Raw genomic sequence first — 14,096 nt, 5'->3', positions numbered from 1 at the left:
CCTGATTCCTAGTGTTACAATAAAAGCAATGAATAAAAGCACAACAGTAATGCAAGTCAAAAATGTATTTAACAATTCACAAACCAGCTTCTTCTGATTGTCATCCACCACCATTATAAGATTAGGTAGGAAGCAAATACCGTTTTTGCATTATTTCTTATAACCATTTTGGATGAAAGTCAGAGCTACATGCTTTTATCAAAATGGCCTCCTAAGCACTCAAACACATGCCTCAAGAGAAAGGTAGTTTAATTCTTCTAAGTGCAGCATCTACAGCTGTATTAGGTGTTCTGCCATTAAAAGAGAGTTACTCACTTGACAGAGGAATTTCTCCTATTTATCTCTTTTTGGGAAGATGCAGAAGTTGTACTGAAACTTCGTCGAAAACCTGAAGACAAAAAGTAGGTGAACTTTTGGCATTTCTAAAATGTGTCAAAGTACTGCATGTGACTGCTCATTCAGAATGAAAACACAGCACAGAAAACTTTAATCAATCACCTTTCCTTCATTTATTCCCTCTCCCATCAGTAGGACAACTGAAGGCTCTCCATTTTTAAACTTTCCAGTTGAAAGAAATGAATATGATAAAATACCCAGATTCCATGTATGGGCTTACTCAATTCATATTACAGACCAAGGGCTTCAAACACCCATAACTACTTGCATAAGCAAAGGTAATGATGCAGAAGTAAAGTTGCAGCAATTGTAGGGGGAAGGCATCACCCAAAGAATTATGTCTGTGGAGCACTACAGAGAAATGGCTCTGGAAACTGAAGCTGGGAAACAGCCAGTTCATCAGTGATATCTGCTCAAATCAGGAAAAATGAGACTCCATACAGGTTGCTTTTTAAACACACACATAGCCTAAAATAAAGAAAAGGTTCAAAAATTTAAAACATACCAAACAAGTTTAAGAAAGGTCTTGCCTTTCAGTCTTCCTATTTCAGTTGCCCACCCTCATCTCCCACATATACCCAATTAAAAGTGTATGATTGAATCTGCACCTCCACTCTGGAGCCACTCCATGGAAACCTGAAAAGGCAGAATATAACAAATCCTTCTTTTGACAGCACGAATGATGGGCTCGGGTGAGAAAGTGTGTAGGAAGGAACCTCAAAAAGCATCTCTCTAGGGATGTGCATTCAGTTTGTCTGAACCGAATGCACCCCCGAAAATGGCCCATTCGGACCCCTTTTGGGCTGCTGCGGGCTGATTCAGATTCTCTGATCTATATCCTATGGGCCATTGAAGTCAATGGCGAAAACATAGGGTATATTCTGGGGGCTGGCCCATCGGATATAATGGGGCTGAAATTGACATTCGGCTGGCCAAAGACTCCCCAATTGGCTCATACTGATGAAACTGACATGCGGGAGTCTTACTGCCAGCTGAAATTGATTCTGCCCAATTCGGCCGAATCCGAATGGGCCGAATGTTGTTGTTTTTTGCACACCCCTACATCTCTCCCCTCAAGCTAGAAAGGTAGGATGCCTAATAATTCCTAAACCATCCAATGGAAAGTTATCTAACCCCCTCTTAAAATTCTCCAGCCCCCCCCCCAAATCACAGAATTCCAAGCATCTACATTGTGCTTTTCCTGTAAGAACTGGGTACCCATGAATTTACCGTTGCTGCAGGCTGCATAGATAATTTTAAACAACATAATCAGACAAATCAAGTTCTTACCAGGGAAAGAATTATTCATTTTACTTGATGAAACATCTGTCAGAGAATCTAACGAACCTGTTAACCTGCAAATGAAATCATGTATCAACACATCTCTTTAAAAAATCAGCCCACTTCTTCATTTCTGATATAGCCAAGATGTTTCTGCCAGAAATTGATTACAGTGTCTACAAACACCCTCCAGTTCAGATTAACTAAAGGAAAAGATTCTACCAAAACCTGGTTTAATTAGATCCAGTTTAAAACACGTGTGATAGTAAATGAAGAGCAGGGGTATGTCAAGTATTCAGGTCAACAATGGGTAACAGATGATGAGGATCACAAGACCAATGTTGGTCTTCTAATTTCCACACACACACACACCAGTTACATGAATGCACAGGGAATCTGTGTGTCCTGATGCTCCCCCAGCATCTAAGGCTCTGAAGGGGTGCTCAAGATCACCTCACATGATTCCCCCAGCAGTTCTGTTTATGCGACTTGCTTCTTCCATTTATTAAGTCTAAAGAATAAACCATGAACATAATGATTTAATCCTGAATTATGTGAGGGAGAGGCAGGCAAGTCAGTAGAAGACCTCTGAACAGAGCTAATCTAACAGACAGCTCCACCAATGGGCAGAAGATTAACTTCATGGAAATTTGGCTCTCCTCTCTGCATGTCCAACTGTGATCTAATGTAGCCTTTTGGTTTATTGGCATTCCCTTCTCCTTCCATCTCTATCTGCCAAGATCATATTTCATTCTTCTAGCTACCAGCACATCACCCCTCTAAACCTCTCCACATCAGCTGCTTTAAACAGACTTAATTCTAGGATCTCCACGACAACCCACCACCTCCTCCCTCTTCATACACCTTCATGCTTGCTTTTAGTGGTACCTTCCCATCTGCTATCAACCTCCTTTGCTCTGTTTATTCCACTCCTATGCCTTCCATCCACTTGACCAGCTGACCTTTCTGTGAAGCCACCAAGTTCTCTTCCTTTAATCATCTCAAACTCCCACTCTCTTTGCAGACTCTCCCCTAGGCATCACAATTCACCCATGCTGTGCTGCTACCACCAGTTACCACAATACCACTGCTACACAGAGGCTGCCTGAAATGGCCTCTGCAAGGCAGACGCTCCTGTGAGGCAGGCAGATTAGGCTGAAAGACTGCAGCAAGTCTGGTCCATGTCCTGACTCACTGCACAGATCAGTGCCACGTCACACAGGCTCCCCCCCATACACAAGCAAGCAACCCCAAGAGTTTATGCCCAGAGGGGCAAGGGACATGTCAATTTCCGCACAATTCGACAAACATCTAGTGAAAGAAGCACAAAATAAATACTTTGCACCACAGGAAGCCAAGCATTGTTCCTGGGAAAAGAAGCCTTTTTATTTAGCCTTTTCCCTGTTGGATTACTGGGCATCAAAAGACACCTTTATAACCCCCTCCCCCCTTTACATAACCTATGATGGGCAGCTGTGTCCATTTATTCACATGTTTGTTGCTTTCACATAAAAATGACAGAAGGGGAATTTTAACATGAAAAGAGAGGTTATAGATAAGTGAAACATAACCCTGTGCCTTCGCATCCATGTGATCCACCAACATAGTGACTTTTATCCCCAGCTTGGCATCAAGGCTGGAAGAAAAGTGCCTGAAGTGATGGGGAAAGGTTGGGAAAGTCAGTAGGTGCAATTCACCTCACCTGTGCTCCTCTTTCAACATCCAGTAACACGTTCTTCATCTTGATATGTGAATATGGCATAAACATGAACTAATAAGGATGCCTTTCTTACATCGGGTTGAGCTCTTACTCCACTCACAAAGAATGAAAAGTTTTTAAGCTTTCATTGGTACTAAGGAAAGAGTTTTATAGAGGTCAAGAGAAATCCAGAGATTGTCCAACGTATAGCAGGCAAGCCCTAAATACATTTGACCTTTATTGATGGATTCTACATAAGCTAGGGCTGCCAAGCCGCGGCGGGGAATCCGCACGTCTTCACAGGATCCCTGCCGCGGGAGACAGTGATACGTGTTGCACCGCCGTCGCCAGGATAAGCACAAAAACTAATTTACTCCTTTTTGCCAAGGTGGTTTCATAACAATGATTATCTAAACCAGTGGTCCCCAACATGATAACACTGGGAACCATGCCATCAGCCTCCTTCTTTACTGGCACACAGAAAGCGTTTTTAGAAAATGGGTAGGGCCAGGTGGAGCACTTGACTAGCAGGGCCACTGGAGATCTGACTGGCTGGGTAGATGGAAATAACAATGTTACAGTGGCAGCTGCTACTACAGTGTTGGTTTTATTCTTCTTATTTTCTCTCACTCTTCTTTCCCAGAGTATTTTGTAAATTATCCCCCTTCTCCCCTGTGTGTGTAGTTCCACCTCCTGCAGCAGCCATTTTGTGGTATGTGCTGCCTCCTGTGGCAGCCATTTTGTCATTGCGCGCACCACCCTATGTCAGAATTCCAAAGGTGCCCACACAGCCTCAAAAATGTTGGGAACTCCTGATATAAACCTTGGCAGCTGAATTATGTGGCACTCTCTGAGCTTCCCTCACATAGGAAACAGATGAAGAAGGAGGAGGAGATTGGATTTATACCCCACCCTTCACTCAAGAGTCTCAGAGCAGCTTAAAAACTCCTTTCCCTTCCCCTCCTCACAACAGACACCCTGTGAGGTAGGTGGGGCTGAGAAAGCTCTTTTGAAAACTGCTCTTTCAAGGACAGCTTCGACAAAACTACGGCTTGCCCAAGGTCATCCAGCAGCTGCAAGTGGAGGAGTGGGGAATCAAACCTGGTTCTCCCAAATTAGCGTCCGCACACTTAACTACTACACCAAACTGGCTCTCAGTCCAGGTATGTGCATGCAGGACAACCCATTTTGGTCATGCTATCATTAAACACCACACTCACTTCTGCACTCTGGAGGGTGGTGCAAAGACCCCATATCTGGGGAGGCAGCTGAAGTATTGCACACCTGCAACTGAACCATCATTCTTGCCACGAGGCTTGTCCAGTTCTATTCCACACCAAAACCCTAAAACAGTCAAAATGGGACATTTTAAGAGTCACAGGTAGACAAAAAGCTTTTAAAAACAAAGTACCACTATTATTTGCAGCTATTTATTTGAAGGCTAGAACATTTGCATTTGTGCTTGGAAATTTAAATGCATCGTTAGCACAAATGGGAATTAAGAAATAAAATGCTTCAACTAGGCTGAGCCATTAAGATGTACAAGTGTTTTCTTAAAGTGCTCCAATTTATACAAATAGCAGTTAGCCTCATTCCTGTTCTTAGTTAAGACAGTGAAAAAGGGAAGCAGTTCTAGTATTCTGCCAATCAATGAAGATTAATTCTGATCACTGCCAATCTATGAGAACACCAAAGATTGCTGTTTCAGTCCTGCTCCAAAATGTCACAAGTGGTCACTTACAACTGAATGATTTGTTACTTTCATTCAATTCCCCTTTGAAATAGAAGGGACTTTCAGTGTGTGATGAAGCGCTGCCAGACAATTCACCCCAACCCCTCCCCCAACCATCAGGACAGACCTCGGACAGCAACAAATCTAAATGGTACAATTTGTGACACACTTGCTAATTCTGAAGAAAGCAGAGAAATTCCATAATGCCCTTTTACCACTACTAAAGCTCTCCAGTTCCATACGACTCAGAATTAAAATTCAAGACATTTGGAGCTCAAGGTATACTTTTAAGGGCAATGCTAATTACAAGGCAAAGCAGCCAGAACGCTATCATGTGGTTCAAAGGCTCGGCTGGGGAACAGCGCCTTTCTTCCTGTCTTCAAAGGCAGCAGAGACAGATTTTCTGCCAGTGTATCAGCAACAACGCTTATGCGGTAGAATATGCTATTTCTTGCTCTGTTTGAAAGCTGTCATCTAACGTGAGATGCTACCATGGAAACGTTTTTGGCAAAGAAGCAAATTTTCCGTCATGTCAAAGAACACATTAAGAGTTTTTTTTCAGGATGAATCCCCCCCCCCAACTTTTACAGCAAAAGCACTGTACTTGAAGTGGAAGCACCGTCAGGCAATCCAAAAGAAACTCAACACCCATTCCCAGTTATCTTAAGAGCCACAGAAAGAAGTCCCAATGACAAATGCTGGTGTTAGAGGAATCATGACCTGCATTTCCTCCCCATTACAGTTTGAACCTCAGTGAGCAACCAAGACACCTTCTGAATTTTTTTTAAAAAAAAGATACATGGGGATAGCAGGAGAGCAAAGAGGTAGAGAAGTGGCTGAAAGACAAAATTGCAGCAGGTCTCAAACTCCCTCGATACACACTAAATGTGCTCTGCTGTTAGAGGGGCAAACAACTGTTGATGCTGAACACTTTGTTGACTGGAAGTTACTTCAGACACTGCAAGCAAATGTCAAAAACAGGAAGCACAGTTCATTTGTGCTTCTTTTTGCCCCCTCGCTAATTACGTTTAACAGCACTGAGATTCTTCCTTCCTGTGGTCTGTTCACGTGGCCAGGTATACACGAAAATGTGAGTGCAGCAAAGTGAACTTGGAGCTGCAGCTGGAAGTGGTTAATCATTTATCCTGTTGGTTTTTCAAAATGGAGATATTTTACCAGTCCAGCACTACAAGTTCTAAGAGGGATCACAGCTTAGTGATAGAGCACATCCTTGCCATGCATAAGGTCCCAGGTTGAATCCCCGTCATCTTCAATTTATTTATTTATGCATTTATTTTATTTGTGCCCTACTTATCTCCTCCGTGGAGACCCAAAGCAGCTTACATCATTCTGCTTCCCTCCGTTCTAAAATGACCTGCAGTAGTAAGCCTGGGAAGACCCCTACTAAAGCTCCAGACACTTTGCTATCCAAGAAGATACTACCAGTGATACAGACCCATGGTCAGCAATTTCATATGTTAATAATAAAGTGATATGGTCAGGTCATACACTCCACCCTCACACTGTCTTCTGGACTCTCAGGCCTCTTGTTAGCATACTGGCAAAAGACATGCAAAACAAATTCACTACCTGTTAATACTAGCTGGCATTTGATGCCCCTTAATATGAGCCAGTAAAATATGAGCCACAAGCAGCAATAAACATTTTAATGTTTGATAGCATCACCTTTTAAAAAATTATTAGTTCAAAGTTTCATGTAAAAACGGAATAAATTAGCAGGCCAGAATTTCAACGATTTCTGGTGCATCAGTGGCCTCATGGTTTCACAGGGGATTCATAACCCTCTGTCCAATTGGATTAGGCAAAATATTTTATCAGCCACAAACATTGCTCTGCTTCTGCAGTCAGCACGGCCTGTAGTATATTCTAGGGATGTGCGTTCGGTTATTTCCAGTCTGAATAAATATCCCAAAAATACCTTATCAGTATTTTCTGGATATATTCAGATGTCCATATGGTAATTGGGATTTTCCGAGATACTGGTAAAAGGGTCCCGAAAAATTCCAAAAATATTTGGGAATAACTGAGAATAGTGGGGACCAGCATTTTAAGGCTCCCGTGACTTTTCCCCTTTAATTTTACTGTGTGTCTGTGTCAATGTCTTCTTGCCAGGGCTTGGTATCGGATTGCCAGGTTGGTTTGGCTTGGATTCCGTGGTTTGAAATTCAGCTGGTCTTGCAACATTGTGTTCTTTGCTCAATGTCGATTGTGTTGGATTCTTTGGTTTGACATTGGGGGATGTACTAAAAAACAAATGACAGGATTGCCCATTGGCAACAATGGGAAACGATGGAATGTCCACTGGATATAACTGGAGTCAGAAATACCAGCTGACTTGGATGGGCTCTGCAGGACATCACAACACTGCTGGAAGAAAGGTGCTCAGAAATACAATCACCTGGTGCAAACTTTGTTGTCCCATAGAATCTAACTATTCCAGTCCTCTGCCCTACTACCAGCACTCTGTCTCCGATCTGAATTTCTCCCTCATCAAAAGGATTCCTTCTTGCAGATGGAAAGGTACTGTTACCTCCTGTTCAAAGAAATAATGTGGACAAAGAGAGAGAATTTGAAAAACATCAAATGATAGAGATGCAATTACTTATTATTTCTATAAAGCTATGATGGTAAATGGTGCCTTAAGAGAATGGAACACAGCCTTTTGGATGACTAATCAAATATGCATGTGTACTCTTAGAAACTTCACACAGTTAATATGCACCACGTATCTGAAATCAAGGTCTGTTAGAGGCATCTGTATCCAAAAAGTTTTAGAAACTGTGTTGAGAAAACCAGCACCTAAACTGCAGCAGCTCATTACATACAAGAAACAGTAGTCAAAACAAAAGGACTTATATGACTTGCACGTCATTTCTGATGAAGAGGTGTTTACTTATTTTGTCCCAAGCTATGTTGCCATAATACAAAGGAGCAGTAATTTAGAAACCATAAGGGTGGGTACACACTGATGCAGTTCAGGACAGGCATTACCCCTCCTTCCACCACTTCACACCTAGATGGCTGCTTCTCCATATGGGTCCCATGAGCCTGGGAACGTTTCTAGGGGTTGAAGGGGACTTGTAGGAACGGATAGAAATGGAGAAAAACTCTGTGTTCCGTGCCCAAAGCGATACAATACAGTTTAGCTGTTTTAAAGTTGAAAAACACCTCTGGAGATTTAGAGGAAAAGGCAAGGTTCTTGGCAATATCACAGGTGCCAGACAATCAATGCTGCGTGTAAACCAACTTCTGTTGCAAACCAGAAGAACTGATTTGTCTTGAGCTCAACCATGGAGAGAGGACTGTAAGGCTAACCAAAATTATGTGTTTCCACAGCAGCCCCACTCGTTGGGATTGCCTTATGTCCACTGGGGGCAGGAGAACTCCAGCCCACAGAGAGCCCTTCCTGCCACTGCTCATTCCAGTGCAATGTCAGTTCGTTGCCAGCAACACTCCAGTACTTAGTCGAAACTCTATGCTTAAACCAAGGGTCCCCCAACAGGCTACCAACACCTTTCTTGGCGCCCACCAAGTGTTTTTAGAAAGTGAATAGGGCTAAATGAGGCTTCTGCCCAGCAAGGCTTCTGACTGACCACTGGAGATTTGATTGGCTGTGCACATTTTTTAAAAAACATTGCTTTGGCAGCAGCTGCCACTACAGCACAACTGTGTGACCAAAGGTAAACTGCACAGCCATTTTGTGGCTGGCTCCACCTCCTGCACCAGGCATTTTGTGGCAGCCATTTTGTGGCTGCACCCACGGTGCTACATCAGAATTCCAAATGTGCCCACACGCTCAAAATGTTTGGGGACCCCTGGCTTAACCCACAGAGTTTTGACTAATGGCAGTACATCGCCAGCAACATCATTACACTGTCAGTAAGGACCTATTTTGGGAGGTAATTCTCCTGCTAGTTGCCAGCCCTCATGCTTGCAGCCCTAATTCCTGTATCTAGGTACATTGTATATACTATCAAGAAAAAGTGAAAGGCAGTTTGCCTACTCTGACTGCAAGTATATGAGAACGGACGTGTGAGTGAAGAACACATGGCTCACTCAGAACTACCTCTGATACTCTTCCCATGTAATGGAACTAAATTAAAAAGGCTAAAATGTCATATGGAGATATTAGAAAACCAAAGACATCTAACTGGGGCAGTGAAGAAGAAGATGATATTGGATTTATACCCTGCCCTTCACTACCTGAAGGAGTCTCAGAGTGGCTTACAATCCCCTTTCCCTTCCTCTCCCCACAACAGACACCCTGTGAGGTAGGTGGGGCTGAGAGAGTGAGAGAACTGCTCTTAAGAGAACAACTCTGAGAGAACTTGTGACTGACCCAAGGTCACACCAGCAGCAACATGTGGAGGAGTGGGGAATCAAACCTGGTTCTCCCAGATTAGAGACCCTAGTATAAAACTCATAGGTAATATACCACACTGGCTTTTATGGGACAGCTGCTTTTGAACAGTAGCAAGTAGCTGGGCATGGGTAAGTCATGCAAGTGGAGTGGCAGCAAGTCACTCAGTGATTGCTGGTCTGCTCCAATGAGTCCTCCCTCAAAAGCCGAAACACCCCTGGAAAGGTCCCTGCCCCCTGCCTTTTTCTTACAGAAACCAGGCTTAAAGGCTGGCAAGGCTGTTGTGGTTGCTTAGGCAATGGCAACTAAGAGGGTATTTGTTTCTTAAAGCTACAGGCATTGCTTCCGTTATGGAGGGAGGCTAAGCTCCGATGTATTTTTTGTATTTAGATTTCAGATTTCTGTGCAAACCTGTGGCTTTTTCAGGTTTGTGGAAAGATCTGTCATGTGTTCATGGCTCCAATTTCTGGGTTTTCCACAGATCTGGCAATGCTGAAAACTGGGTATATTGATTGCTAATTTTTAGATCAGCCTTGCATAACCCTACAACCCCTGGGGAGGAAAACTCATCTTGAAACTCTGTAACTATCTTGTCTGAAGCTTTAACAACTGCATTCTGCAAACCAAGACCTAGAGTTACTTTGAGCACTAAAGGCCAAACCACACCAGATGCTGGGGCTCTTTGACTAGATCACAACACATGCACTTGTGCTACAAAGGGCTGCCAGAGTGGATCTCCAACATGAATCAATGTCATGGTGCTGTGGAACAGACTTTAAAGCTCATGTTGTTTCCACAAGTGGAAATGTCCCTCTCCTCAGAGCTGCCGTAAGCCCTGGGACAAGAGGAAGAGACTTTATTGGTACTTGTTTGGTGTTTGTATTTTCTCTCAATAGATAAATAGAAGAGAGAGACAGAGATAAAAAGCAGCCAGAGAAAGCCATTTCTGATCAGGGCATCAGGATAGGTGGAGTTAAACCCTCCATTTTCAGCACAGCAGCTCCAATTCCATATGGGGTCAGGCTGTGGCTGCTTTTTGCAGAAGCCAAAATACACGTAACAGAATCTTCAATTATGTGTTTTTGTTGTTTAGTCGCACAGTCGAGTCCGACACTTCGCGACCCCATGGACCACACCACGCCAGGCCCTCCTTGTCCTCCACCATCCTCCAGAGTTTGTTCAATTTCATGTTCGTTGCATCGATAACACTGTCTAACCATCTCATCCTTTGCCGTCCCCTTCTTCTTCTTGCCATCTCATTTTTGACCACATCCAACTTACCTTGCATGTGTAGTTTGGTCCTAAAAGGCATTCTTCCCCTTTCATCCCCTGTTGCAATAGTATTTTAAAAAACAACTAAAGAAATACATACTAGTGCTGACTTTAGACGCAACGGAACGGGCTTTAAAGTCTTCTTTCCTACTATTAATTGTCGAATTCCATTTCTTGGGACAATTCTGCTTGCCGTCCAAAGAGGTAGTAGAAGATGAAGAACTGCTGGATCCAAGAGAAGCTGCTGACAAAAATTAAGCCTGAGTTATTCAGATGCAAGGCACACAAGACGAAGAAAAGGTACTTGCAAAACAGGAAGTGTCATCATCTTTAAAAAATATTCACTCACCCGAATGAAAGAAGAAGAAGCCACCTCTACAAAGCTAACACCCCATGATGGACTCCACTTAGTCTTTCAAGCCTAGTTTAATATTGTGTAATACTCATAAGCAGTAGAGCATAATTGTAAAAATAATGCATCTTTGAGCAATAAAAGACATCAGCCCTTTGCTTTGGATAGTCAGTCTATTAAATCTTTATGAGAAACAGGGGGAAGTGACATTTTGTGGGTGAATTATGAAGTGTGTGGATTAGTGCCTACTGCATGCCATTACCGACCATATTAATATTAAAATCCTGTCTATAAAATAAGATTGGGAAGTAAATCACTTTCATTTCAATTTGTGAAATCTTGATGTTCAAGCTGCCAGTAAGATTTATCTCTAGCTTCCTTCTCTTTTTATTTTCTTCTTTTGGCCTGTTCTATCCAATATCAAATGGTATAGTTGCTTCCATACCAGGTGTTTGATCCAGCTTAAATGTGAGCAGAGAGCAAGAACCCCCCCCCCACGGGAGGGGAGCACGGGCAAAGTGCGGCTTTTGAAAGCCGCACCAAAAGAGACACGCGGCGGCGGGATCACATAGATCCCCTGAGCTGCCGCGCAGTTCCTCCCCACACACACTTCCATCATAGTGCCTTCATGCATCTTATGGCTTTCCCTCAACTCTTCTGCAATCTTTCCTGCTTTATTATAATATTTTTGGGGAAACTGCACCAAAGCCAGGGTGTAGACAGGAAACTCCGGCCCCTGCCACACCGGGGGGGGGGGGGAAACTGCGCATGTGTGCACATGCGCAGTCCGGCCGGGAGCCTGGATTGCTCCGGATGACGGGCGTGCCGGCGATCCCACAGCCGCGCTTGATGTGGCGTTCCAGGTAAGTCCTCCTCTGTAGGTGGTTCTTTTTTGCAGCGGGTTTTCCGGCTTTAGGGATGGATCAGGGACCGGTGCGTGCCACTTCCCAGATGTTGCGGTGAGATCGCACCCGTTTGCTGCGCCCCCGATCCGTCCCTCTCCCAGGCCAAAACCTTCCATGTGACCGGGACCTCCATATCTTTCCTGGTCCTGCCCATGTTGACATCTCTTCTTCTGCCCAAGTGCTCCGCACTGGCTATCCCCCTCCACCAGCCTCTTCAGAATGTTGTTTTTTTAATGGTAACTGACAAAATTGCTAGGGCATTAAAATTCTATAGTGATTAGTTAATTGCAAATTTAAAACACCAAAAGCCCCTCTGAGAACATGGAGGGGAACAGCCGACATGGGGGTCTGGGCCAGGTAGAATATGGGACAACCTACTCTGCGTAAACCCCTTTGTCACTATGCTGACCTCGCAGTCGCAGCAACAACAAAAACATTTTTGAGAATCATCACTTTGTGTGGCATCTGTGTGGCAAGATTCTGACCCTTACTGAATCTCTCATTCTCATTCCTCAGGTGGAAGACAATACTAATTTATCTGCTGTTAGAAATGGTAAGAGCTTTAAGGCAGTTGCATGTGTTAAATTTTAATCATGCAAGGGTAGCAGACACAAAGTGCAGTGTCTAAAAATGTGCTTCACATGCCACAAAGAGTAGTACATTACATGTTTACTCGGAACTAAATCCCGCCTAAAAATGTGCTTCACACAACTACATGCCACAAAGAGTAGTGCATTACATGTTTACTCGGAACTAAATCCCACCTTGCTCGGCGTGGCTTACTTCCAGCAAGTGTGTACAGGATTATAGCTTCAGTCTCTGACCAATGTCTCAAGCAATGCGAAAACCACCAGTCTTTTCAATGTTTAAGCCTTATTGCTGATTACATAATTGCCGTCACTTGTTTCAGTGTAGTCAGAGAGTCAATAAACACAACCATTTGAGTGACTGGGAAGCACCCCCTAGATAAGTATAGTGGCTACTAGCAATGGTGATTGAGGGGAACTTCCACATACAGAGGCATTAAACCTCTGAATCCCAGAGCCAGGAGGCAACATCAGGGGAAGGCCTCTGCCTCTATGCCCTGTAGCTGGCCCGCCAGAGGAACTGGTTGGCCACTGTGTGAGACAGAATGCTGGAATAGATGGACCATTGATCTAATCCAGCAGGGCTCTTCTTATGTTCTTAATTACTGTTATTGGCTCACTTCTTTAATATTAGATAAAACCTAGTATTAGGTAAACCTAATATTAGGTAAATGTCAGTAAGCAATGAAGCAAAATAGGGCTTTTTGGATTCAGGACATAGACTCAAACTATCTTTCAATAATTCTATACCTGTTTTGAAAGAGTTTTTGAGGCATGTCCCTTGCTCATGACAAGTACAGCAGCTCATAACTTCTCAAGAGCACATTACCTTCTTTACCCGTTGGACTTTTCATTCCTTCTTCACTCTCCAAAAACGTGGATTCTGTAGCAGTCTCCTTTTTCACTGTAGATAAGCCTGTCATCCCAAACAAATGAATTGAGTCACTACAGTTTAGTATTAAATGTTTCATCTAGGGGGGGAAATGTTATGGGACCAATGGGATTTTGAATGAATCTGTTTAAGATTGCATCTGGAATAGAAAGATTACATGGAAGTACAGCTTCCATCAGTTATCCTGGTCTTAGACCATTTAGGGCTTTGAAATGTTAAAACTAGCACCCTGAATTGTGCCCAGAAGCCAGTAAATCAACACTGATGAAATATGGAAAGCACCCATCAAAATCCTAGCTGCCGCATTTCAAACCAGTTGAAGTTTCCAGGAAGTCTTTAAGGGCAGCCTCATGTAGGGTGCATTACAAACAGTAATCTAATTCAGAGGTGGCCAGGGGATGAAACGCTGGTTGCCCAGCTGCCAGGCCAGCCAAATCTGGCAAAAGGCACCGCCTGCCATGGAGGCCACGTGAGCCTCCACAGTCAACGTTGGATCTAGGCATATCCTCAGATGTGAACCTGCTCCTTTAGAGGAGTGCTGCCCCATCCGAATAGACAAACCTGACTAAAATAGGTAATATGACTTGCAAACAAACCAA

At 43.5% G+C, this 14,096-nt stretch overlaps 1 protein-coding gene across 10 annotated transcripts in view; it reads right to left on the bottom strand.

The window, feature by feature from the left end:
- CLIP4 (CAP-Gly domain containing linker protein family member 4) overlaps positions 1-14,096 on the bottom strand; it is a 74,936-nt gene that overhangs the window by 3,620 nt on the left and 57,220 nt on the right. For 7 of the 10 annotated variants that reach the window (XM_015414882.1, XM_015414887.1, XM_015414880.1 and 4 more), the window contains exons 10-15: positions 13,435-13,521; positions 10,862-11,005; positions 7,528-7,662; positions 4,597-4,720; positions 1,687-1,751; positions 316-388 (exon numbers count right to left, since the gene is read on the bottom strand). In XM_015414882.1, coding sequence (XP_015270368.1) covers positions 316-388; positions 1,687-1,751; positions 4,597-4,720; positions 7,528-7,662; positions 10,862-11,005; positions 13,435-13,521 — 628 coding nt within the window. The remainder of the gene's footprint in view (positions 1-315; positions 389-1,686; positions 1,752-4,596; positions 4,721-7,527; positions 7,663-10,861; positions 11,006-13,434; positions 13,522-14,096) is intronic. The other 3 variants (XM_015414888.1, XM_015414889.1, XM_015414890.1) reach the window with 3 other exon arrangements.

The sequence above is a fragment of the Gekko japonicus genome, unplaced genomic scaffold, assembly GCF_001447785.1.
Source record: "Gekko japonicus isolate JY-2015 unplaced genomic scaffold, Gekko_japonicus_V1.1 scaffold2476, whole genome shotgun sequence".
Lineage (NCBI taxonomy): Eukaryota > Metazoa > Chordata > Lepidosauria > Squamata > Gekkonidae > Gekko > Gekko japonicus.
This window is presented reverse-complemented; position numbering and strand designations above follow the sequence as displayed.